At 46.7% G+C, this 24,260-nt stretch overlaps 12 protein-coding genes across 12 annotated transcripts; 8 read left to right on the top strand and 4 right to left on the bottom strand.

Annotated features, from left to right (window-relative positions):
* Positions 1 to 439: 439 nt before the first annotated feature.
* On the top strand, positions 440 to 2,444 carry N7509_003827 (uncharacterized protein; the record flags this gene model as incomplete). The annotated part of the gene is made up of 4 exons (XM_056628464.1): positions 440 to 768; positions 852 to 1,245; positions 1,299 to 1,560; positions 1,687 to 2,444. The coding sequence occupies 4 exons, from the start codon at positions 440 to 442 to the stop codon at positions 2,442 to 2,444; spliced, it is 1,743 nt and encodes a 580-aa protein (XP_056491198.1).
* An 892-nt stretch (positions 2,445 to 3,336) lies between these two features.
* Positions 3,337 to 4,244, top strand: N7509_003828 (SDR family NAD(P)-dependent oxidoreductase; the record flags this gene model as incomplete). The annotated part of the gene is made up of 3 exons (XM_056628465.1): positions 3,337 to 3,790; positions 3,852 to 4,002; positions 4,067 to 4,244. The coding sequence occupies 3 exons, from the start codon at positions 3,337 to 3,339 to the stop codon at positions 4,242 to 4,244; spliced, it is 783 nt and encodes a 260-aa protein (XP_056491199.1).
* A 539-nt stretch (positions 4,245 to 4,783) lies between these two features.
* On the bottom strand, positions 4,784 to 5,738 carry N7509_003829 (uncharacterized protein; the record flags this gene model as incomplete). Its single annotated transcript, XM_056628466.1, has 3 exons — positions 4,784 to 5,201; positions 5,261 to 5,575; positions 5,623 to 5,738. The coding sequence occupies 3 exons, from the start codon at positions 5,736 to 5,738 to the stop codon at positions 4,784 to 4,786; spliced, it is 849 nt and encodes a 282-aa protein (XP_056491200.1).
* A 566-nt stretch (positions 5,739 to 6,304) lies between these two features.
* On the bottom strand, positions 6,305 to 7,414 carry N7509_003830 (MDR family NADP-dependent oxidoreductase; the record flags this gene model as incomplete). Its single annotated transcript, XM_056628467.1, has 2 exons — positions 6,305 to 6,729; positions 6,787 to 7,414. The coding sequence occupies 2 exons, from the start codon at positions 7,412 to 7,414 to the stop codon at positions 6,305 to 6,307; spliced, it is 1,053 nt and encodes a 350-aa protein (XP_056491201.1).
* A 635-nt stretch (positions 7,415 to 8,049) lies between these two features.
* N7509_003831 (uncharacterized protein) lies at positions 8,050 to 8,460 on the top strand (the record flags this gene model as incomplete). Its single annotated transcript, XM_056628468.1, has 2 exons — positions 8,050 to 8,129; positions 8,196 to 8,460. The coding sequence occupies 2 exons, from the start codon at positions 8,050 to 8,052 to the stop codon at positions 8,458 to 8,460; spliced, it is 345 nt and encodes a 114-aa protein (XP_056491202.1).
* A 1,622-nt stretch (positions 8,461 to 10,082) lies between these two features.
* Positions 10,083 to 12,043, top strand: N7509_003832 (fungal specific transcription factor domain-containing protein; the record flags this gene model as incomplete). The annotated part of the gene is made up of 4 exons (XM_056628469.1): positions 10,083 to 10,719; positions 10,784 to 11,055; positions 11,176 to 11,377; positions 11,433 to 12,043. The coding sequence occupies 4 exons, from the start codon at positions 10,083 to 10,085 to the stop codon at positions 12,041 to 12,043; spliced, it is 1,722 nt and encodes a 573-aa protein (XP_056491203.1).
* Positions 12,044 to 12,752: 709 nt separating this feature from the next.
* Positions 12,753 to 13,152, top strand: N7509_003833 (GFA family protein; the record flags this gene model as incomplete). Its single annotated transcript, XM_056628470.1, has 2 exons — positions 12,753 to 12,911; positions 12,934 to 13,152. 2 exons carry the CDS (start codon positions 12,753 to 12,755, stop codon positions 13,150 to 13,152), a joined length of 378 nt encoding a protein of 125 aa, XP_056491204.1.
* Positions 13,153 to 14,504: 1,352 nt separating this feature from the next.
* N7509_003834 (DUF3176 domain-containing protein) lies at positions 14,505 to 15,392 on the top strand (the record flags this gene model as incomplete). Its single annotated transcript, XM_056628471.1, has 1 exon — positions 14,505 to 15,392. The coding sequence occupies one exon, from the start codon at positions 14,505 to 14,507 to the stop codon at positions 15,390 to 15,392; it is 888 nt and encodes a 295-aa protein (XP_056491205.1).
* A 139-nt stretch (positions 15,393 to 15,531) lies between these two features.
* Positions 15,532 to 16,413, top strand: N7509_003835 (uncharacterized protein; the record flags this gene model as incomplete). Its single annotated transcript, XM_056628472.1, has 1 exon — positions 15,532 to 16,413. One exon carries the CDS (start codon positions 15,532 to 15,534, stop codon positions 16,411 to 16,413), a length of 882 nt encoding a protein of 293 aa, XP_056491206.1.
* Positions 16,414 to 17,421: 1,008 nt separating this feature from the next.
* Positions 17,422 to 17,643, top strand: N7509_003836 (uncharacterized protein; the record flags this gene model as incomplete). The annotated part of the gene is made up of 1 exon (XM_056628473.1): positions 17,422 to 17,643. The coding sequence occupies one exon, from the start codon at positions 17,422 to 17,424 to the stop codon at positions 17,641 to 17,643; it is 222 nt and encodes a 73-aa protein (XP_056491207.1).
* Positions 17,644 to 18,627: 984 nt separating this feature from the next.
* N7509_003837 (NAD(P)/FAD-dependent oxidoreductase) lies at positions 18,628 to 19,865 on the bottom strand (the record flags this gene model as incomplete). The annotated part of the gene is made up of 2 exons (XM_056628474.1): positions 18,628 to 19,529; positions 19,571 to 19,865. The coding sequence occupies 2 exons, from the start codon at positions 19,863 to 19,865 to the stop codon at positions 18,628 to 18,630; spliced, it is 1,197 nt and encodes a 398-aa protein (XP_056491208.1).
* Positions 19,866 to 21,272: 1,407 nt separating this feature from the next.
* On the bottom strand, positions 21,273 to 23,140 carry N7509_003838 (uncharacterized protein; the record flags this gene model as incomplete). Its single annotated transcript, XM_056628475.1, has 3 exons — positions 21,273 to 21,369; positions 21,425 to 21,513; positions 21,569 to 23,140. 3 exons carry the CDS (start codon positions 23,138 to 23,140, stop codon positions 21,273 to 21,275), a joined length of 1,758 nt encoding a protein of 585 aa, XP_056491209.1.
* Between the last annotated feature and the right edge of the window lie 1,120 nt (positions 23,141 to 24,260).

The raw sequence follows: 24,260 nt of genomic DNA on the forward strand, positions 1-24,260 counted from the left end.
TCATGAACAGCGATCACGGTAAATTGAACAATGGCCAATGCTTGGGGTTAAACCCAAATAAGCAACGGTAGGCGGAAATCGCACAGTTAATCAGATGCGCTAAATCTCCGTGTTCCCTCGTTGTCACTAGTAGAAATATGCATCAAACAAATCGGGCAAATTAGGCTCAGTGATGATTGTTTGGAAATCAGAGGATTCTCTTACTGTGTACTGGATGGTGAAGATAATCAGCCCCTTAGTTGATTTTTGTTTGGTTGACAATGACCCTCTGACTGATGATTTGTAACGAAAGTTCGAATCTTGTTTATTAATTGGCAACATCGATTACAACTAGATTGCCCATACTCAGGATTGGATTAAATCTGATTTTACTCCCTTCCTCCAGTGATCAAGAGTTCTCATTACAAACAAATCTATCGATCAATCGACATCGCAAATCATGGCTCCGAAGGACAAGTACCTTTGCCCCACTTTCATCAACCCTCCAAGTCTGGCCGATCCGGAGTTCTATTCTCACGCCGTGTCTGTTGACGGGCCTGCACGTTTGGTATTTACGTCGGGCCAAGTTGGAGGCCGTAAGGATGGAACATTTCCCGACTCATTCAAGGAACAAGTTGAACAAGCTTTCAAAAATCTTGAGGAAGTTCTTCACGCTTCCGGTGCCCAGATTCGGGACGTGATAAAACTGAAATGGTTTTGTGTGAACTGGAAAGCAGACCAAAGTTTCCAAGACCTGCTCAAGTTAACATTTGCATTTCTCACGGACCAGTATGGAGTACGGTTTCAGCCCCTAACAACTTTGGTTCCAGTTCCGGCGTTGGCGTTCCCTCATATCAAATTTGAGGTGGAAGCAACGGCGGCGATTGGAGGGTCAAGGAATCATTTCACCCCTCGCCAAATCCTGCAGAGCTTCGTCTGCCTTCGTTGAAGGCCGACGTCGTTATCGTTGGTGCAGGATTTAGCGGCTTGCAGACTGCGTATGACTTACACCAGGCCGGTCACAAGGTTCTTGTCCTTGAAGCCAAGAAGAGGGTTGGCGGCAGAAGCTGGACAATTCCTTTGAAAAGTGGAAAAGGAAGAGTCGAGCTAGGTGCGACTTGGATCAACCAAAAAACCCAACGAAAGGTCTACGGACTCGCAAAGCAATTTGGGCTTGATACTGTAGAGCAGTATGCGGAAGGGCTTGCAGTTTACCAAGATACCAACGGGCACGTCTTTCGCACTGATGCAACTTCTGTTCCCGAGGTAAGGCTCCACTATATTCTGTTATTTCGGTACGTAAATACTTACTCTTTCAGGATAAAACTTCACCAGCGATTCCTGGCAAGAATTTCAATCTTCAGCAGATGTTCCAGCAGGTCGAACTGTTACAGAAGGAAGTTGATCTCAGGAAGACAAGCAAATTTCCAGTCTCGATCGATGTGTCTGTTGAGACTTGGATCAAACAGAACCAGTTCACGCCATTTGCTGCCGACTATCTGCGAGCTTTTGTGAGGGGCATAGTGTGCCGTGAACCAGAAGACGTGGGAATCCACTACGCACTTGATTATATTAAGTCTGGTGGGGGGTTTTGAAAAGCTCTTCTTGGAAGGTCCGGAGGGGGCCCAGGCCTTGAAAATTAAGCAAGGTATTTAACTATTTCGAGCATGTTTATATCTTGAAGCCCCCCTAACATGACATAATTAGGTACATCTGCTATTGCTGAAGGCCTAGCAAATGCACTGCCTCCCGGCTTTGTCATGCTTAATACCCCTGTCGACAGAATCGAGCAATATGGGCGCAGTGTTACACTTGGTACTACGAATGGACTTACTGTGGAAACAAAGAAAGTAGTCATTGCTATTCCGACACACGTCTACCAGAAAATCCATTTCTCCCCTCCATTGCCGTACGAAAAGCGAGCCATCGTCTCAAGAACGAAGCCCGGCCACCTTGCCAAAGTCATCGTGACATACGCACGACCGTGGTGGAGAGAGATTGGCTTGGTAGGCATTTTCCAAAGCTTTACAGGCCCAATCAATCTATCATGGGAAGTCTCAGACTTCGCCAACAAACAGTACTCCTTGGCCTTGTTCTTGTGCGGAGACGCAGAGAGCAAATGGGAGAAGCTATCTTCGCTCCACCGAGAGGAGGCTTTAATCAACCACCTGGTGGAGCTGGTGGGACCGGAACATGGGCATCTAGCCAAGGATGTCCTCGAGATCAATGAACAAATTTGGACGCAGGAGGAGTACATTGAAGGGGCCCCTACGTCGGCCATTGGGCCAGGGGACCTGTCGCGCTATGGAAATGCGTTGAGGGCACCTTTCCAAAATCTCTTCTTTGGGGGTGGAGAAACCGCATTTGAATGGAAGGGGTACATGGAGGGTGCCTTGAGAGCGGGTTCTCGTGTGGCGGACGAGGTTAATGATGCTCTTTCGGCAGCCTCTAATAGCAAGCTTTGATCAATTATGAAGGCGGGGCTTTATTGTCGACTCATTGTGCATCAAGATCTGGCCCTCGTTGCATATTCATGATAATCATCACAAAGAATGTACATGGTTTCAGCTATTTTTCTACTAGTACCAAATCGTAACGCGAGTACTATAAATAGTTACAGGTATAGAAATTATTTTTCCTGTCATGCATGCGTCCCTATAGGTTTGTTTGCGTGGTGATGTTGATGTTGACGAGGTGATAGATAGTAGTTAGTTATCTCCAGATGCCTGGATGTCTATTTGCCGCTTTATTAACGACTTAAGTGTGCAGAATCATCTATAATGAATACAATTTGAAGATTAGCTCTAATTAATTGATTGTAGAAACATTTGGAGAGCCGTGATAACTGAAAGCTCAGGTAATCTTTAGGAATTTGAGAGGACATTGAAATATCGAATCAGATGTAGGTCTGCGAATGAGGTCCTTCCAGATCGCTTACTACTCCTGAAGTCGATTTCAATACTCTTAGGTTATCCTGACCAACTACGAATTTTGTGAATATAGCAGTTTAATATTCTGTGGAAGATCAGCTGGCAGGCCCAGCAAATTATTCAAATCAATATTTCGCATATTTTCTCCCAAAAGGGGTAATATTTAATGACTCTTCATGCTGCCGGTGCCACAAATCGAGCTTCGCGATACGCTTAACCTAGTTCCAAATCGAAAGGACCTACCAAGTCGCATTTCAACATCAAGCTTCAATCGACGCTTTTTGTCTGAGTAATCTGGTCATTGAAATAGGTATATTAGTGGACTATATTAGGAAGTAGAATATCATCCTTGACATGCATCAGGCCTCTAATAGTAGACCCTCTCTTATCATTTCTCCTGCTTCAATAATTAGCCGAGCTATACGCCATGCCACACATTTCGCTTGAAGGTAAAGTAGCCATTGTTACCGGCGGCACCAGGGGCATTGGGTACGGAATTGCAATAGAGCTCGCTCAAAGGGGAGCCGCTGTTCTTATAACATATGTCTCACCAGGCTCTACAAAGCTTGCACAAGAGCTCATCTCTAAAATTGAAAAATTCGGGGGCAAAGCAGCAGCTGTTCAAGCCGATTGTTGCTCGCTTGACTCCCCAAAGTTGATTGTTGACACGGCGGTTAAGTCATTCACTGGAAATATTGACATTCTCGTGAACAACGCCGGTATTAGCGAGGAGCTGTGGTTACGGGACTGCACATACGATCATTTCGAGAGGGTGTTCCAGACGAATGTGCGCTTTCCAATGTTTCTTGTACAGGCAAGCTTGCCGTACTTAAGCAAGGGTGGGAGAATTCTGAACATGTCGAGTGTCGCGGCTAGAGAAGGTAAGTGGTGTCAACTTTTCGAAAAGTATTTTCAGTCGGGCAAGATAATTCTGACAAAAAGTTGAATTAGCATGGAAAATGCATACGGTGTACAGTGCGTCGAAGGCCGCCGTCGAAAGCTTTACGCGTACCTGGAGCTTGGAACTTGGCCAAGAATATGGAGTCACGGTCAATTGCATTAATCCAGGACCCGTGGCAACGGAAATGTGGGAGTAGGTTGATATGGACTTTTTGCATCAGCGATAGAAGTTTCAACTGACGTTTGACTTTTCGCAGTGCTATGCCTGCAGAAACCCAGAAGGAAACTCAGAAATACATCGACAATATCCCCGCTGCGCCTCGCTTGGCTACGGTTGACGACATCGCACAGATCGCAGCATTCTTGTGTGAAGATGGGGCAAGATGGATAACCGGCTCGACCACTTGTGCTAACGGAGGAGCTGTCATGGTTTGAGATGCTATCAAGGAACACAAGCAAGAAGGAAATTAGATCGGGGCAACTATTTATGAAAACTCGGACCAATGTAAAGACATCTGAATCCAAATTCAAAATTCTGAGATCTCGAGATGAATACTATTTTGTAGTATTTGAAGAAATTAATAGAGCGTAGAGAGGAAGGACGACGAGGAGGAACCACCTACAAGTAGGTGCAGACTGCGAGTACTTTATTGGGAGATCAGTATTGGCCAGTTCGGAATAGCCTAAATGAATGATTCTTCATATAGATGAGATTCGTTACATAGACGAGATTCGTTACATAGATGAGATTCGTTACATAGATGAGATTCGTTACATAGATGAGATTCGTTACATAGATGAGATTCGTTACATAGATGACAGATTTCCGCTGTCAAGCCCCCCCTGAAAGACAGATGCGGCAGAGATGTAGCAGCGCATTTTCGAACTACCCTGGAGACCCTTGGCCTATACATTCTACCTATTGGCCTTATCTACATTTCAAACAGACATTTCCATTTGGCAACCTCCATCTATCAAAGCATGCTTCTTGTATGTAAGTTCCCGCCATCGATGACAATTGTCGTACCATTGATGTGAGAGGATCCACGACCCGAAAGAAAGACCACCAGCGCCGCAATATCTTCTGGTCGGCCAACCCTTCCATTAGGAACATTAGAAGCGACATTCGCAACTCCCCCTACATTCTCCATGCGATCAAGCGTCATCTTCGATGGGAACAGGCCCGGGGCAATAGAATTGACTAGGATATTTCTCGGCCCGAGTTCAACGGCCAGGTTACGGGCTAGATGCATGACTGCGGCCTTGGTCATTGAATACCCGTATGTAGCCTGCGATCCCAGAGTACCTATTCCAATCCCCGCAATGGAACCTGTAATCAGTATTCTTGATGGGTGCTGCCGTGTGGCATTGTTCTCCAACAAACGCGCCATCCTATGCCAAGTTAGCTATAGCTATTGCAGAAAAGGTTCCACTAGCACTGATGTACAGACCTTTGGATCAGCAAAAATACACCTTTGACATTCACGTTGTAAGTTTTGTCCAGGCCCTCCTCCGGGTGGGTATCAAAGGGTGCCCCCCAGACAGCGCCAGCGTTTGCAAAAAGAATATCGACATGATCTGTTGTTTTGGAGATCTCGTCAACTAGGATTTTGACGCCCGAGGCTTTGGATACGTCAGCTGGGATAGCAATAGCTTGTGCTCCAGCTCCTTTGTTTTCGAGAGCGTTCAAGGCCTTGGCAGCTGCCTTGCACTCTGCAACCTTCCGGGCCGTGATGTACACTTTGGAGCATCCTGCTTGCAAGAGACTAACACTTGTTAAACAAATTGAATTTATATTGAGCACGAAACATACCCAGAAGCGGCATGTAGTCCCAATCCACGCGAACCTCCAGTCACAATGGCAACCTGTCCGTTGAGGGTGAAAATGGACGAGAAATCGGCCAGGGCGACATTTTCTTTTGCGGACATGATGATGGTGCGGGCTTTGCTGGCGTGTGGAGCGCAGACAGAGAGGTGAGACTCTAACTTGTGTTGAGCTTAATTGCAGAGGTATCCGAGGCTTTGTAAGAAGCTCCCTTTAATTAAGGGCAGTAGCCGGGAAGACAAGGCCCATTAGTTCTGCCGAGGCAACTTGCTAGCCATCGATAATCGGACCTTGTATAATCGGCCTATTTGTACGGAAAAGGAAATTTTTGCCCTGCGGTTAAAATTGTTTTCTAGCTCAGGAGCCCTCCTGGGTGATGAAAATTCTGATAGCCCCGGCTGCAGAAGCCTACTGGACCAACGCATCGAAGCAGACTTGGGAACAGCCATGAAAATGATGGTCTGGCTTGTTCAAGTTGCACATATTTATTTCATTCTTGTTGTGCGAAGACGAACTACTTTGTGCTCTATTATTCGACTATTGTTTCTCTTATTTCAAATGGTGACATGAAGTAGTTTCTATTTGGCCCTCGAGGCAGTACTACTAGCAGTTATAGCTACTCCGTCTAAAACGATGAATAGATATATGTAGACCCACCGACAAAAACGCCCTATAAAGCAGTGATAAGCTTACCTGTGTTACCTCCTTCAAAGAGCCGCAACCAGACCTTTGGTATATCCAGAAAAGTTACTGGATCGATGGTCTGACTCTTTTCACCAAGCACAACCTTGCGATCGGCAATGGCCTGCTTCAGAACATCAATAGCGTCTTGGGCATGAGCAGCGTAGTCGAGAACAATGAAACCTTGGATTTTCAGTCTCATGCTGACGACGTGAAACCAATTCTCAAATTGTGCGCTTCCTTTCTCATTGTATCCAGATATGGCACCACAGGCCGCAATCCGGCCGAACTTTGACATCCGTGGGAAAATATGGTCTAAGATGGAACCTCCAACACAGTCGAAACACACATCCACCCCGCCGGCTGATCCTTTCTTCAGGTCATCCACAAATGATTCAGACTTATAATTGAGACCTGGGGGCAGTCGGTGAGAAATTTAGCAGGTCTATCATGTTCATGGGGAGAACTTACATAGATCGGCCCCAAGACTCTCCACCCATTGGCATTTCTCATCGGTCCCAGCAATGCCGATGACTCTTTCGCACCCAACTATCTTCTTCGCAATTTGTATTACCATGCTCCCCGTGGCCCCTGCTGCTCCAGACACTATGACCGTATCTTGTGGCTTCGCCTCGCCTTGAACCACGAGCCCGTAGTAGGCAGTCAGCCCAGTGTTTCCTAGAGCACCCAAATAGTGCGTGACACTTAGACCCAGTGGCAGGGGCTCTAGAACGGTCACGGTCTCGTCAGGCACTACAGCATACTCCATCCAACCGATATTCGGAAGAACAACCTGGCTTCCTGCCTTGATCTTTGATGACCGGCTAGAAAGAACCCTTCCGATTCCCCGAGATGCCATGACCTGTCCAACTTCGATAGGCTTCAGGTATAATCGATCCGCTGGCAGCTCTGCATCGATCCACATCCGCTGTGCGGGATCATTTGAGAGAAAGCAGGTTTTAAGGAGGATCTGACCGGGCTCAAGGTTTGGCAATTGGCGCGTCTCCAGTTGGAAGGTGGAGTTCGGTCCAGATATGATGGGTTTTCCGATCGGCTTTTCGGCCAATACCCAGCATTTTGTTCTGGTAGGGAGATCCATTTTCTTTTGTTTCAAATATTGAAAATGAAGTCGTTGTAATGTCAAGAGCCACATATACGAGAGGTCAGCGATGGATCGGCTTTATTTCGTATGGACTTGACTCCGAATTATATTGACTCAATAGGACAGGCTGGGGCATGGAAGCATAATGAATGAGATACCAATCAAAATCAAGTGCTCAAATAAACGCCTCAATGGTGAATGGCGACAAATGGTGCTTCAAATGCTCTCCGCTTGTAGATGCTGCGGGATTAGATCGAGTCGAAAGGAGAAAGTTTGCCGCTATCCCCCAAAGCGCTAAAGTAGCCTTAGCCAAGTAGACTAACTTTCCTGGGGCTGTGAGACTTAAGCGGCTTTAGTATCAGCTGTGACTGTTATGGGGAATTTTACCAGCCACTCTGAAGCAGGGGTAAGCTTTCCCTGCTTGAACATCTCGGGAGGTCCTGCTAGAGTTGCTCTATTGGAGAGCAGTGACACATCCAAATTTAGTCTGGCTTAACGGGCTCCAATTCAGTGTTTGCATAAATCCTCGCTTCCCTTAATCCATAAATCAGTTCAACGCCGGTTCTCGAGAATTTATTACCTACACGCTGAAGTCAAAAGATATTTGTTCTAGCGGAGACCAAGCAAGAATCATGAGAAAAACAGTACAATGTGTGGTGGCCTACCCGGCAACATTGCCCTGGGGAGCTTCAACCAAGTTCGATCTGGAATAGTAAGTTAGGAATGAATATCAGAGACATCCACGTTCTGAACCATCTAACCGAGTCATCATAATCAGCTATCTGAAGACCCACATGGCATTGATTGACAAATATTGGGGTCCCTACGGCCTGAAAAGCTGGGAAGTGAACGAGGGTCTGGAGGGTGATGGGATCAGACCTCGGTACATCATCCAAGCTACTCTTCAATTTGAAAGTATGGAAGGATTATTGGCTGCTCTAGCTGCCCCGGAGACCAACAAGACGAGAGCGGATATTTTCAACTATACCAATGTGGAGCCTGAGATCTGGGTTTTGAAAGAGGTTGGAAGAAGTATGATTTAATTTGCCGAAGACTCTACTTTGCCTCAACTTTCTGAATGCGTTCAGAAAACATTCTACTTTGGCACTGGCATGGCCGAGATACTACCCAGAAGGCAGGCACCCTCCCTATCCTTTCTTCTTCTTTTCTCTACTCTTCAGATTTTGTATTGAATGCACATATTTCTTCATAGCTGGGATCCTGTTACATCATCAGATTTTGGAATGGGTCAAGTGTAGTGCCTAGCTACCATATGTGAGCTTTAGACCAATTCTTCGATAATCAAATAGGTAGAACAGACCACTGACACTACCTAGATACAATTAGGGTGGGCTGCTTGTTGTCCCCATGTCAGCCTTATGACATCTGTGAAGTAATCAATCCAAACCTTCGGAATCAACGCCTAGTGAATCGATATTGTTTGTCCAATGGCTGAAAGCTATTTCGCTCTTATCATTGATGAATGACTCCTTCAATATGTCCGATTATCCGGATCGCAAACCAGTTTCTTCTTAAGCTTAGCCAAAAAGGTGTAAATTAGGATAACAATGCCAAATTGATCCGTAGACCCCACCTGAACAGCCAGATGTGGGAACCCCGACAGTCGGCCTGGCCTAGATATGTAGAAAAGTGGACCCTCTGACTGTCGAGGTGAGGTGCACCCTGATTGTGGTGGGTCTAGGTTTCTTAACATCCCATTCAGCCTTGAAACCCCGCACAAAGGTTGTCCTGCTAGCGCTCACCGTGCTTCAGTTCCATGATAAGGAAATAATGTGATATCACCATCTTCGCTCCTTCCAACTTCCAAGTGTTGTAGAACAGATTCAATGCCAGATAAATTTGGTTAGGGGAACCGGTGTCACAAATTGGTTTGAGTCGGGACATGCTGTGTTTATTACCCAGAAGACCCGACCATGCCGAGAGCTTGAACTGTAAACTGCAGAGTCTCTCAATGAGTGACCCATTTCACATTGAGAAAAAAGGCAGAACGTCGACAGCCTGATAGGGCACATAGGATGGAATAGGGCACCCTCCTAATGGGGGACATTATGAAGCTTGAAGCTTACAAAGCTCGTGAGAAACATACATCATATGAGTATGAAAACAGACGGGACTTCAAGAATCAAAATCTTCGATCCTATCTTCGGCTTTAAAAATAGGGAGCCTGCTGACTTCCGTTATCGCCTCAACCTCGGAAACCCAAAAGCCAATCCGAGCGGGGTTGATTCATTACCCTCTATCTCCACCCCCGCATTTCGCAATTTCAAGCTGAGTACTATTTCAGTGTTTGTCTTATCTTTTGGCTTTGCCTCTTTATATGTGTCCGATTTCAATTCATTCCATTTTACACCGTTTTATAACGATAAACTCCCCTCCCAGCAAAATGTCTGGCACGCGATCTCGAAAAGGTAAGACTGAATAATCATCGCTAAATACTCAGAACCGCGAAATCGGACATCTATGTCAAGTTACTCAATCGTCTCTAATAGGCTGCTCGACTTGCCGCGAAAGAAGGCAAAAGTGCGATGAAACGAAGCCCACGTGTTTAAACTGCCGAAATAGAGGAGTTACTTGCGGTGGATATGCCCTGCGTTTGACCGATTTCAGCATCTCCGATGGTTTTCAAGGGCAGATGGTATGCAAGATGGTTCGAGGAGCCCCAGTCGGTGCTTCTCAGGGTCCGCGAAAAGCGAAAAGGTCCAAAGGAAACCCACCTCCGGCATCTTTAGATGCACCACAAAGCGCACAAGATATTACACTGCCGCCTCGGCGGACCGTCATAGTGCCTGAAAAAGAGCAGAGTCTCCCGAATGAATCCACGTTAACAGAAAATCCTACATGGGACTTCCTAGACATAGCCTTGGATGACGGAGTACAGACAGGCGTATCCCCAGGGGCCAGCTTGTCATGTAATTTCCCCGTGTCCTCGCCGTCATCAGAAAGAGACAATATTCAAAATCCCTGGCAGATCCCGCAAACTGGTCTCGAAGATCAAATGGACAAGAATTTGGATGTTGGGATGTTGGACTCGCTGTTTTGGCTAGACAACCCAAAAAGTCCCCTACAGGTTCCCAGCCCAGGGGGTACAATACCCGCTATCACTCACGATAATATTCTACATGAACCCAGAAGTCCGACGAGGGTAGGGAATCTTTTGAGAGGTGAGGCTAATAATGGCACTCAAAATTGCAACGACCTGATCACCACCGACATGGACCGAGCTTTGAACACAACACGACCCAGCGACTCCGACGCCTTCGAACAATATCTCCTCAAGCATTGTGGGTTTCTCTGGAAATTTAACAAAAGTGAGACGACTAATCAAACCTGTGTTCGTTCTTTCAGTTATCGATATTCTTGCTCCGTCTTTCTACCCATTTGATTCCAAGCGAAATCCCTATACGGCCGTCTATGTTCCACTGGCCGGTCACTCATCTGCCTTGCGCCATGGAATTCTTGTGGCCTCAGCTAATCACTTGGTCTCGTTGGGTCAATTTCCTCCTTGGGCTATGGAGCACTATCGCTCGGCGCTGAAAGATTCTTTGCGCAAAAGATCTGATTGTGCTGATGCGAATTGTATGATGGCCGCCACTCTGCTCCTGTCTATCGCAGCTGAGGTATAACTCCACCCTTACTATTTGACTCATATGATACCGAACACGAGCACTTGTACTGCATCGGCTCTTCATTCCTCACTTCTAGTCTAGTGCAAGTGCTAACTTGTTGCCCTATCCTAGGTTATCGGGTCTGGAATAGGTACATGGAGCGTGAAGCTGGAGAATGCCCGAAGGCTTCTTTTTAATGGCAATCACGGCAGCCAAGGACCCAAAGAAAGATTCCTTCAACTGCACTATACCTGGATGGCCGTCATTGGTCGAACTCTCTGGGCCCCAGTCTTGCCCATGATGCCCCTTACCGACCATCAGCTTTTAAATGACAGTATGGGATCTCCTATGCCACAATAACCTACATAATATACTGACGGTAACTTTAGACCACGAGTCGGAGATAGAGCTCTCTACGGAGCAGGAGCAATGGTTCGGGAATTTACCAGACTACTCCATGCTTGTGTTTATGCGCACCGCGACAGAATTTGCCCAAAAGGTCCGGCAAATCCAAATACAAGCAGACCCAGTCCAAACAATGCAGCAAATGCTGCCGGAAATAGCCGACCTGATTATCTCAGTCCGAATGTGGCAGCCAAAAGCCTCATCCGTAATGGAGCCGTATACAAAAGCAGCCCTTGACGTGTGCGAAATTTGGAGACAGGGCCTGCTCTGTTACATTTACACCGATATATGCGCCCTTTCGTCAAGTAATAATAGACTCGGACGATGTGTTGCAGCTGCAATCCCGGCCATCCAGAGACTTGCGTGGATGCAGTGCGTTCTTTGGCCGGTTTTTATGATTGGGCTACATGCGAACAATCAGGAGGATCAGTCTACGATCGAAGGCAGTTTGCAGAAAATGAACTTTGAGCATCGTTTTAAAACGCCTTTATCTTTGATTAATATCCTTCGGAAGGTCTGGAACTCACATGGCTCTTCTATCAAATGGAGGGATATCGTGTCTGAGTGTGGGTTGGAGTTGAATATTCTGTTATGAGGAAGCCTGCATCTCTACCAACTGACATCGAATCAGTATTAAAGTTGCAGAGTATCCATATGTAAAAATTAGGGATATCGTTTTACATTTATGGTGGCACTTGAAAGAGGTTTTTGGTAGAGAGCGTGGGATATCATGTTGAATGGAGTTAATGGTTTATGTAAAACAAAGGGACACCTGCAAGTTGTTGATATGTACAAGACTGTTCAGGCTGAGGCCTCACACATTCCAGATCGGCCACCTTTATTAGCATTGCTCCTTTGTCTTCACAAAGCAGACATATCCTTGAACGAAACAAATTCTCATGAACTGGCCAGCTACACCGTCGATTTGCGAGAACAAGGTCTAATCATCTCTTATCATGTCTTGTATGCATTTGTACCAATAGACTCATCTCCTTTTCGGAATAATATCATGGGAATAGCGGTCAGGAATTTTGGATTTATCACATTTTATTTGTGTTATTTGCGCCTACTAGCCGAAGGCATTTGGTGCCAACTTAACCAACACCAGCAAGCTCTGGCAAGAAAATCTTAAATTCATAACGGAAGCGCTAGGCCTAGTATGGCAGCCAAGCAGCAAGTGGGGCCAGCTAATTATGGCACATGAGATCATGAGATCACATTTCGTTTTATCATCCCGGTACATCTAACAAAGTTATTCACTGTCAATCTTTGTTAGAACTATTCTAATCCTTCATCTGTCTACCATGCCTTTGACAGGGCATTGTCTTTGCAAAGCTGTGAGTTATGTCGCTGATGTAACTGAGCCAGACCTGGTGGCCTACTGCCATTGTGATGGCTGTCAGCGTCAGAGCGGTTCGACTTATTGTGAGTTGATATCAGCTCTAAACAAAAATTTAAGAAAAGTAAAATCATCTACCTAAACAGCCGACTTGTCGCCTTGCAGCACTTATCGTGATTGTACCCAGATGCGAGCTTGCTATCAATGGCGGAGTCCGAACTTTCAGCAGTAAAGGCAGCTCTGGCCACACTGTTCTCCGTCATTCATGCCCTGAGTGTGGTAGCCCTCTGTTCGACGAAGCTACCAGCGTACCGGATGAGATAGCTATCAAAGGCGGTTCTTTGAAAATTAATGCCACGTCATAAAGAACGCACCTTTGAAGCTTATAGATTACCATACAAGATATCCCGCGAGGCCAGGACCATCGATTCGACTACCAGATTAGGGTACCGCTGCCGCGAATGGCGCTATTTGGAGGACTATATCGACGATAACAAGCCTGTTCAAAAGCAATCGATTCAACGAGACTGAATCACGTTTTAAACGGGGGTGATGTAACATGTGGACTATACTCTGTTTCCTATTCGGGTTAGCGCGGCTCGAACCCTATCTACGAGCCCCGGCACCTTCTTTTCATCTCTTCCCTACACTTAGTATTATTAACGAATACACTCATTTCCTCATGAACTGGGACCTATTACACAACCTACTCAAGCCAAAGATCAAGAGCTTCTTTATATAATTCTTTAGTCCCCAGAAGCTTCCCATCTTTGTTTCAAACTTCGTCTTGTCCCTTAAAAACACTAAGGAGATAACTATTCTTCTGCCGTTAGAGGCAACGTCTTTCTTTAGCTATATTATCACGCCTAGCAGGAAAGGCCTGTCGGTCTATATTCAGATATTCGTCCGACTTCAGGTCTAACAGTAGACCTTTTAGAAGTAATTAGATTCTGGTATAGACAAGATAGTGTAAAACATACAAATCATAGAATGATAAAGGGAAATCAGAGCCAGCCTTCATGCTTGACAGGTTTAAACCCGACGCTAGGTATGATAGAGGAATGACTGGCATTAGCCACGTTATACATTAGAATAAAAAGATAAATCAAATGAAAGAAATTCGTTCAGTCCCATTTCTGATAGAATAGGCACAAATACCGCTTTTTTGAAAAAAAAAAAAAGGGAGACATTCGGCTTACAGACATCAGTGTGCTAGTTGTCACAGAACAGATAGCCTTTTAGGCTATACTAATTTTAGAATAGCTAGGGCTATACTAGGGAACGAATGTTGATTGGATGTAGAGCGTTAAGGGGTAACTAGGTGTCGAATGATGATCACTGAGTCTGAGCCCGTGCTGACATCTACACACTGAGCCTGAGCCTGAGCGCCCTCATAAAAGCGGCGGCAGCCGAGAAAGGAAAGCCCCACCTGGCAGACAATATTTGGTTTATATAGTGGCATATCTTTGTATCGTCTTTACGACACTTACCCCATTTGGACAGGAAGGTTTTCGATGGACCCATTTCATTTCGCTTGAGTTCATGGTCCGGCTAGAGGCTCAGCAGTTGCCTTTCCTCTTTAATTACTGATTTCCCTCCACGGCTATTCTGCATTTCCTCGAATAGGCCCGGGAAGTCTCCCTTCGATGGGAACTTGAAGAGTACCATAATATTCACATCTTCTAATTATAATTAGCTTTTCTAGCGCCTGCCAAATATGATGGAAATGACCCCTCTGACCGATTCCCGAGACAATGATCACGACACCCACCCCCCAATACCACAATCCGAAGCGAGCAGCAAAAAAGAAAAAGAACCTCTCGCCGTCAGAAAATCTCGCAGATCTATATGGCTCGATTCATGGTTATTCGAGTGTATAGCACTGGCATTCAGCATTGCCTGTTTTATCGCTATAGTTATCGTTCTGCTCATATACGATGGCAAACGGCAACCCGACATGGCTAATGGCCTTACTCTCAACACGATCATCTCGGTTCTAGCGACAGGGTGCAAGTCGGCGTTGGTCCTAGTTATAAGTGAATCAATCAGTCAACTGAAATGGCCATGGTTTCAAAATCCTACACAAAGTCAAAATCAACTGGTCACCATTCAGAAGTTTGATGCTGCGAGCAGAGGGCCTCTCGGATCATTTATGATGATCATCCATCATCGCGCACAGTCCATTGTCTCCTTCGGCGCCGCAATCATAGTTCTTCTACTGGCATTCGATCCGTTCATGCAACAGCTTCTGACATACCCAGTCCGACCCATAATCAGCCAAGACAGCACCGCCAGTACGCCACAGCGACTTGCACACCTTCCCCTGGAACAAGACTCCACATCCGCCTCCTCATCCTCCTGGGACAGTGCTCTTGCACAAGCCCTCTGGACAAATGGCGACTTTACCGTTATACCCCAATGTTCATCAGGCAATTGCACATGGGATATATTTTCGTCCGTGAGCGTATGCAGCCGATGTGAAGACGTGACCTCCACCATTAAATTCGACTGCGAATCACCCTTGCCTTCAGTGAACGACGTAAAGAAGGCCTTCAACATATCATGCTATATTTACCTACCTGGCGGCATACCCCCCCATGTTTAACGTACTCGGTACCACGGACTCGGACGAATACTCCTCTTCGAGTCCCTCTTTAAATTTCCCATCAAAAATTATATGGCAGCCTTTCGATTACAGCTTATACCTGTCATCACATTTGCCAAACTATACGCTCAACGGCGTGATGAATCCTCTTTGGACAATCGCCTACACCCAACTCGAGCTAGACGGAAACCGGGTCTCAACAAATAAATCTATTGCTGATGCAATTCAGTTCAAAAACGCGACCGCATGCGCCGTTTCAACTTGTCTCAGAGACTACCACGTCTCTGTGAATAACGGTATTCCCTCCGTTCGATCTAAGAACTTCGAATTCGGCACTATCTACGATAATCCCTCCCCGGATTCCGATAGCTGGTCAAGGTGCTGGAAGCCCGGAGACGCTGGAGAGGACAAAAGTAAATTTGCCTTTTGCGACGACTCGATGTCGTCTTTTGGAACCGATTCTTTGGGGTTTATTCCCGATGCACTAAACTTGGAATGGGATTTTGATCACGTACTTCATACATGGTCCTTAGCGCCCACTAATGACGAGGAGATTCCGAACTCGAATCCAATTCTGCAGCAATATGTTCGCGTTGGCTTCGAAGAGGTCGTTACCAGGATGGCGGACTCTTTAACGAAGTTGGGTCTGGAAACTACGAATCACAGTGTTATTGGCACAGGGTATATTCCGGCGGCCTTTGTGGCCGTGAGATGGCCTTGGATTATTCTCCCTGTCATTCTTCTTGTTACTGGGGCTTTATTCTTGATGGTTACTATGGTCATCAGTAAGAAAAGCCATGCGCCGCTTTGGAAATCCTCTGCTCTGGCACCCTATTATCATGGAGTGGAAAGGGGTAGTGATGATGAGGATTATGACGAGCTCCTGACTGCCAGCTCTATGGAGAGAAAGTCGGAAGGGGAAACTGTTCAATTGCAGCGCTCTGAGGAGAATGGGAGATTGGTGTTACAAAAGCAGGGCATATTGGCCGACTCCTCTGGGCAAATTATTCAACCGAAATAACGATATTCGGAGTCATGGTGCAAAGGTTTACTGTGGTTTTCTTCTGCATGATATGCGATATACATAGAATAACCTAGAATTAGCGAGTCAAGCAAAGATTATACAAAAAGTGGTTATTAAGCGGTTAGGTTAGGTTATCCATGGTCATAAGCACAATTTGTGGCTGCGGAGCCGTGGATTCAATAGCCATCCCCACTAATCCATTCTTTACTAGTATTTGTTGCCCAACTTACTGAGCATCTCATGTACATTCGAGAAGGATTAATTTATTATGCCACCATGTGTGTGAGAGCTGCCAAAAGTTACAAAAAATGCCAATATGTTCCATTCCCTGCCCGCTAGACGCTCCCATGGTGCCATTGTCTCATTCATTATCTCATCATCCATGGTATCCTCTACCTTGGACCATGCCGGGAGGTGAATTTTCACTCGCAGCCAGTCAACCTTTGAGAATGAATATCAGAACTAGTAGTTCCCAATACCTTCCTAAAACCAACATATATGATATGGCAGCCACAGAAGTTTTCAATTTGAAAACGACCATATTGGGCCCACAGCTGCTCCAAGATGATCTGAGAAGGATTAGTGTAGGTCTCCACAAATACATTACTAGTAGATAGATGCCAAGCATGGCACGACTCTCTCTACCTCTTGTTGTTCTTCCTTCCTCAAATCTACACATTCCCAAAAGACTTGCCAATCGTCCTCTCTCCCATGGACCCATTCACAACTCTGCCTTTGGAACTCATCCAGCGAGTTCTTTCCTACATACCTGATTTTGTAGGCAAGGAAAGTCTTCTTTCCACTTCACCATGGGTCCAAAAAGTCTTCCGGTCGCAACCTCGCCGAGTCACATTAGACCTTATAAGGTGTAATACTATAACCTCGATGCCAGAAATTCAAAGACTACTCTATAATATTACTACGATCAACATCCCCTCAACCTACTGCAACAGCATTGATAGTTACCTAAGGCTATGCCCTAATTCGAACTCACAAACGGATAACATGGCCGAGGGTACTCCATCGGTCCTACCCGATAAAATAACGACAGAGGAAATAATCCACCTCATCTACCTCGCAGCGAATACACAGCGACTTGCATGTATATGCCTCTGCCACATGCAGCAAAATTCCATCTATGCAGTGGACAAGTCTCATGGCCCTGGCTCCACAGCAGCCCAACGGGCCGCTGAGCCAATCGTTTGGATCGAAGAATATCGCGTATAATGGGTCTATGGAATTTCAGCACTACAGCACCCTTCGAAATACCGCAAAGGAACGCTGGAATTGGTCAATGGAATCCTTGCAGGATTTGGACAATTCTTACGTGGCTTGGAATGATATTTCTAATTACTTGGGAGAGCAGATATGGACTGTGGCTGCTGTTGTGTCGGATTTGGGGTTGCTGCCGTTATACCGGCATTCGCATGAAAATACTAGCCAAAGGGCCAGGGCAAGAGCCGAGGAGGAGATAAATATAAATCTAGAAGAGGACGCAGAAGAATCCTCAATTCCCGCTTGGGAATTTCCAGCTGAAACGCCAATTCCAATTCCGTTCTTCGCATCGCTGGAGCTGGATATGGAGCTATGTCCACGTCTTAATTCTAGGCGGGCTGGCCATGGTTACGACTATCCAATCTGGAGTCCTCCCCCACTCCCAAACGATGAATGCCCGGTCGAGAAAGTTTGGAGTCAAATTTCGCGCTCTCGGCTACAGATGTCCAATTGCGCGCCTATGATCCGCGCGCACACCCTACTATCCAAATCTCGACCAGGATTCCAGCAGGCTTGGCGGGATCTCAGACAATTTAAACCCTTTCGGCGTATCGGGGTCATGGTGTGGAGTTTATGGCGCATGTACTCTGTCGGATTTTATTCGTCTCTTCCCGGGGTAGGGAAATAAGCACAACAGATGGAGGCTGCGTTCGAGGAGTGGACTTTCGCTTGTCGCCGTATGATGTTATTTCCAGATGGTTGGCATTGATTGTGATCATAATTCACACCGCCTGATGTGGGTGTGAATTATGATCACAGTCCCTCTACATTAGTTAAGATCATAAATCCTCTTTGATGAATATCTATTATCTAGAATGTTAAGCAACGATCTATTTCTTTCTAATAATGAACGTCCGAAATACTGCCCCTGCGACAATTAGGCAATACCAAAGCTCCTCCCATCCAAACAGGCAGCCCACACAGTATTATGGAAACTTATGCCACCGCACTAAGGATGTGCTCAATCAACTGAGTTCCATTCAACTCAACCGGCATGGCTTCATCCAGCGCCTTCTGCGAATACTTTGGAGGATAAATCACATCCCGATTGATATATCCCTTCACCCGCTTTGCCATATCCCCCGTAATCTTTACATCTCTCTCCCACCCTTCAGAGACAACTGCACCATAAGCACCGAGATCCAGACAGCAAACGTATGCAGGCTGAGTATAAGCTATCAAGGGTTCGTCAAGAAGATCAGCTGCGGCGTTATACCCCGACACACGACCAAGCGGAATTGCATGCTGACAAGACATCATAGTATAGTGGCCTTCTGTATCCGAACGAGCATAAGCTGCATCACCGGTGGCAAATACATCCCGAGATGATGGAACGCGAAGGTGCTGGTCGACGTGAAGACGACCAAGTCCATCCTTGGTTCCGGAAATTTGCTGCGTTAGAGGTGTTGCCCTCACACCAGCGGTCCAAATGGCGGTCTTGCTTTCAATTCGCTCGCCAGATGCAAGAGTCACACCGTCAGCATCGATTGCGGAGACGGATGATCCGAGCTTCAATTCAATCCCGAGATCGTTTAAGGCTTGCGCTATAACAGGACGAGGCCCAGGTCCAAGTGCGTGACCAACTTCCTTAGAATTATCGATCAAAACGATTCGGTGATTTGGAATACGCGTCAGGCGTTTGGGAAGTTCTGTCACGATCTCAAGGCCTGTAAACCCGCCACCGCATACGACGATAGTATCGCGGGCAGGGCTTGAAGGAAGGGAAGCCAAATGCTCAATATGAGTCTCAAGCTTGATGGCTGAATTCATTGAGTCGATATCGAACGCGTGTTTCTCAATTCCGGTAATCTTCTGAGGCCGCACGATAGAGCTGCCAGCTGCCAGATAAGGCGGTCATAGTCAAGACTTGACTCGAGACCGGATGCAGATTGAACAGAAACTGTGTGTGTATCGGAATCGATTGTTTTCACAATGCCTTGGAAGAATTTGATGCCTGCATCCTCAAACAGAGCTCCGAGGGGGTGGGTGAAGCTGGCCGCATTCGCTTCGTAGAGTCGCGGACGTATGACCAGGGTTGGCTCGGGTGAGATGACGAGTACCTCGATATCTTTCTTTTTCTGCGAAAGATTGATAAGGCGCTTAGCTGAAAAGGCACTCCAGACGCCGCTGAATCCGGTACCGACGATGATGATTCTACTAGTAGTCCGAGTCATTGTTGAAGTTGGAAAGATTCAAAAGGTGTAAAACCGCAAAGAAGACGAGTGGTGTTTCAATTGAGTGATGTTCAATGTGAACTATGAGATAGAATTAAAGATTCTATAATCTATATAAATTCTCCGGGTAAGCCTTTAAGATATTGCGCAATATTCGGGAATCACAGTACTACCGTCAGTATTGTGTTTGGTTCGCCGAGTTACCGTCCGATTCCCGAGCGGGTGCCAAATACACGGATACCCGAGTACCCGTTCGTCATGGCGTGCTATGAACATCAATTCTCTCCTGGTTTCTCGCAATGAATACACAACAAAATTCTAGCCTCTAGGGCTATGTGATCTTCTCTCGCTTGCTTGGCCTGTCACTTGCGTCTTGTAGAGTGCGATAGGGAGTAGCCGTGTCGTGCCCGCTGCGCTGAGTTGGGGGACAGTGCAACTATACTTAATTAGACTTCAGTGTCAATGAGCTAGTGTAGAGGAGAAAATCAAATAGGTATAGAATAACGATAATGGCTTATAGTACATGCTAATCTAGTAATATAGGTCTTTATCATTTAAGATGGTGAGAAAGAAGATACGAACTACTAGGTTGTTACCATTTTTCATGCCTGACGCGGATGGCATCCACCTATGCATCCACTGCCTACGCTTGTATCTAGCTTTCGTCCTAGCTTCTTCTTTTTCTTTCTCCTTAAGCTATTGCTTTCATCAAACTGCTATAACTACCTTTTCCTAATATCGCTACATCATACCTTGGACTCTGTGGGTATCTAAGCGTCCACACTGTAATAGTTTCCAACACTCAAAGCCCGGAGATCTGAGCAACCTTACAGGAGTATAGGTATTAGTATTATAAAGTCTTCTTTTGCTGTCATTGAGGTGTTTACTATACACTAATATTTCCTACTGTCTTTTCTTGTATTCAAATGTCCCAGTGACTTTTCCTTCTTTTTTTCTACTAGTAGATATAGCGGGCTGGTATAGTGATACGTCAAGCTCTAGACAGGAGGAGGTTTCGGCTCCCCAAGCTCTGGCTGGCTGGACTTTGCGGTTTAGAACTTGAACTGCTTTTGTCTGATTAGTTGGCTAAGTTGTGCTTTATTGTAATAACTTTAGATAGAGTAAGGGAAGCTTGGTTGGGGGTCAAGAATATGAGGAATGACTTCAAGTTAGAATATTGAGGATGAAGAAATATAAATAAAGTTGAGATTTTGTCAAATAAACCCGCTCCGCTTAAAAATAAATCCAAATCAAACCCAACCAGCTACCTAACACCACACCATACCCCAATCCAATCAATGAAAGCTACGCATGCGATGCCGAGCACTGGTGTTACACCAATCACACTATTTTTTCATCCCTCGTCAGTATGAGATCATTTTCCAGGGGGTGAATACATGGGGAGGCCTACCATCGTGGCTGAGCATCCCTCGTTATGCTCGATGCAATAATCACCCCGGCAACTTTGGCATGTGTGTTGGCAGTCTCGCTTGCAGGATGCGCACTATGATACAGATACGTTAGATACAATTCGAATTTGCACAAAAGAAGGCACTCACGGTTGGTCCACATTCCCAGCAATCTTTGCTGACACCTCTTTGTAATCTCTGTGAAACGAAATGATATCAGCCACACTGTCTTGAGAAATCTTCCGCATTGCATTGCATTATACGTACCACACTCATCTCCCCAACCGGACGAACCGCAGTCTGATGCGGCGACAAATTAGCCCTAACATGCTGCGGATTCTCCAGACAATTCTCGCAAAACCATTTATTGCACCGGTGACACCACCGGTCTGTAAGACAATCCGTGCATCGAGCAATCAGCACAGGGTGTTTACCAGGGATGCGTAATTCAGGACGCTTGGCGAAGGACACACTGGACTGGTGCATGGGTACCGGTCCTAGGAGCGGGAATTGAATGTCTCCACCACTGCCAGTGCCAGTGCCAGTGTCACTTTGGCCCCAGATTGCTGGGCCTTCGGGGGAACTGTGGCAGCCGTCGCAGCCGCGTGGGCCTAGGGCGACTGTTGCCACTGCGGGGCCGAGCATGGGGGCTACCTCTGGGGTAAGGGGTGGGGGTGGGTTTTCGTCCCCTTCCACCGTTGTGTAATTGTTGACATCATGTCGTGTTCCTCGACAGAGGATTGCGTCGAATGCAATTATTCCCTCGCATTTCTGGATCGTCTGCGCCCAACCTTCCTCTATGCTATGCTTGTAGAGCTTGCCGGTTGGCGAGTACCATTCATTCTGCTGGTGTTTGAGAACTGGGGTGGATTCTTCGTCTTCTGCATCGGAGGAATTGTTCGAGGAAGATTCACTAGAACTCCGGGTATTTGCGTTTCCTACGCGGTCACTCCACCAGTCTCTGTATCTCCGGCGGCGCACAACGGGTCGCGGGGCAGTGTGTCGCGGTGAGAAATGGTAGATTCCTTTCACTCGGGGTGTTCCCTCTGGACGTGTGGGGCGAACGGAATATTGGATGGCCTGCATTAATTTGCGTTCGTTGAGATTACGACATTCGCGGATCGATAGTATGTTGACGTTAAATCGGTCTGTTAAGATGACTTCGGCGACTAGATCGGCTGGGACGGAGAGACCGTCTAAGACGAGTGTGCGCACGTCTTGGAGTATAGATCTTCTTTCCAGACTGATGAAGATGTGTCGCAATGGTTTGGAATAGAATTCATCTTCGGTTTGGGTATCATTTTCATGGTTTGTAGGTTCTCGAAGTTGCGCGCCTCTGCAGCGGGTTAGATCGAGGTGTCGGAAGAGGTATGGAGTGTGTGTGATCATGTTGTGAAGCAGGCGTGAGGATGAAGCCAATGCCATCATTGATGGGACGGAGAGGTATGGGGCCATGTGGTCGAGGATTAGGCTGTTAGTTAGCATCTCCTCGAGTGGTGCTTGTCGCGGCGGTGCGGGTGCGGGTTGCGCGGGTTGCGCAATGGGCGCTGGTGTTGGGATAATTTCCAAGGGAGTCAGCTCGCGCACCATAGGCTCGAAACCCAATTCCTTTGGGGTTAAACGCCGTGCGCCGTAGAAGTCGGGGGCTCGACCGATGAGGTTTTGGCGATAGGCCTCCATTGCGCCGACGGAGACCTCATCGCCGATGCGAAAGAGTGGCGCATGAGGTTGGATCTCCTCGAGAGCTGCTCGAGCCTTGACGAGCTCTGACTCGAGGAGGTGGATGGTAGATTGGAGGACAGCAGGCATGGCGTCGGGGGTTGGGTCAATGGTGGAGATCAAGGAAATCCAGAGGTCGTTGGACATAGTCCGAGGATACAAGTTTATATATACTCCGTAGAGATGGGAGTGAGTGGGGGCAGTCCCTTTTTTTTGTGAGGGGAGAAGTGATGGATCAACTTAATCAAAGAAAAGGAAGCATGGGTGGGTGGGGGGGGAAGAACAAAAGAACAAAAGCTCCGGTGGAGAACGGAAATTCAAAGCCGGGGTGGAGGGAGGAGATGGAAAAGATGGAAAGGATTGGATGAAAGAATTGAGTAAGAAGAGTCGGTCTGGTAGGGGAGTACTACTCTAGCACGCAAGGAGTAGGGGTGAGTACAGAGTGCTTGTAGTTAGGGGATGCAAGTATACAGCAAGTATACTTCATGTCATAACTGACTGCCACTCGTAGTTATAACTTATACTCCTCTAGTACTTATACTCGTACTTATCACTTCTATCCAACCTCTTCCTCCCCTTCCGCAAGGGGTATCCCGCAATGCGGGACTCCACAGGTACGCACAATCATGTACAGTATGTACACATCGGATCAGAAGTATCCAATTCAATCGTGTAACTGCCTCTGCCCCCATCCAACACAATCTTGACAAGCCCCACTGATCCGCCGGTCACGCGGGTCTCGAAAAGACTCCACTTTCTTCTGGCGCCGAAGTGGCGAGATGCACGCTATCGTGGTCCAATAGTCCATTGGTACTATACACACTCAGTAAGTACCCTGGCCGATCCCGGAAAAATCAGATCAGGCTGATCTTTGCTCCTATGTACAATGTGTTACGAACTACGAGTACATCTTGGCGTCGAGGCTGAGACTGAGACTGAGATACGACTAGGACAGGTCTTGGATCAATAGCCGCTACCGTTATACCTACTGTATGAGTCCTCAATGCCAATGCCAATACCAATGCCAATGCTGCCAAGCCAAATAGCTGACGCTGGGGAGATCCTGCCAAGAGGATAATGGCAATCATGGTATGTTGATCCAGTTGATCAGGGATCAGGGATCAGGGGAGATCCCTGCTGTATTGCAACTTGCCAATCTGGAAAGGGAAGGGAAAGGGGCAGTGCCGTTGAGAAACACTCAATGTGTACTCCGTACGAGTATTTTGTATTCTGCTCAGGGTACTCCTACTCCGCGATTGCTGGGGTT

Source organism: Penicillium cosmopolitanum (genome assembly GCF_028827165.1).
Source record: "Penicillium cosmopolitanum strain IBT 29677 chromosome Unknown utg000005l:1.0-4006212.0:1.0-4009387.0, whole genome shotgun sequence".
Taxonomy (NCBI): domain Eukaryota; kingdom Fungi; phylum Ascomycota; class Eurotiomycetes; order Eurotiales; family Aspergillaceae; genus Penicillium; species Penicillium cosmopolitanum.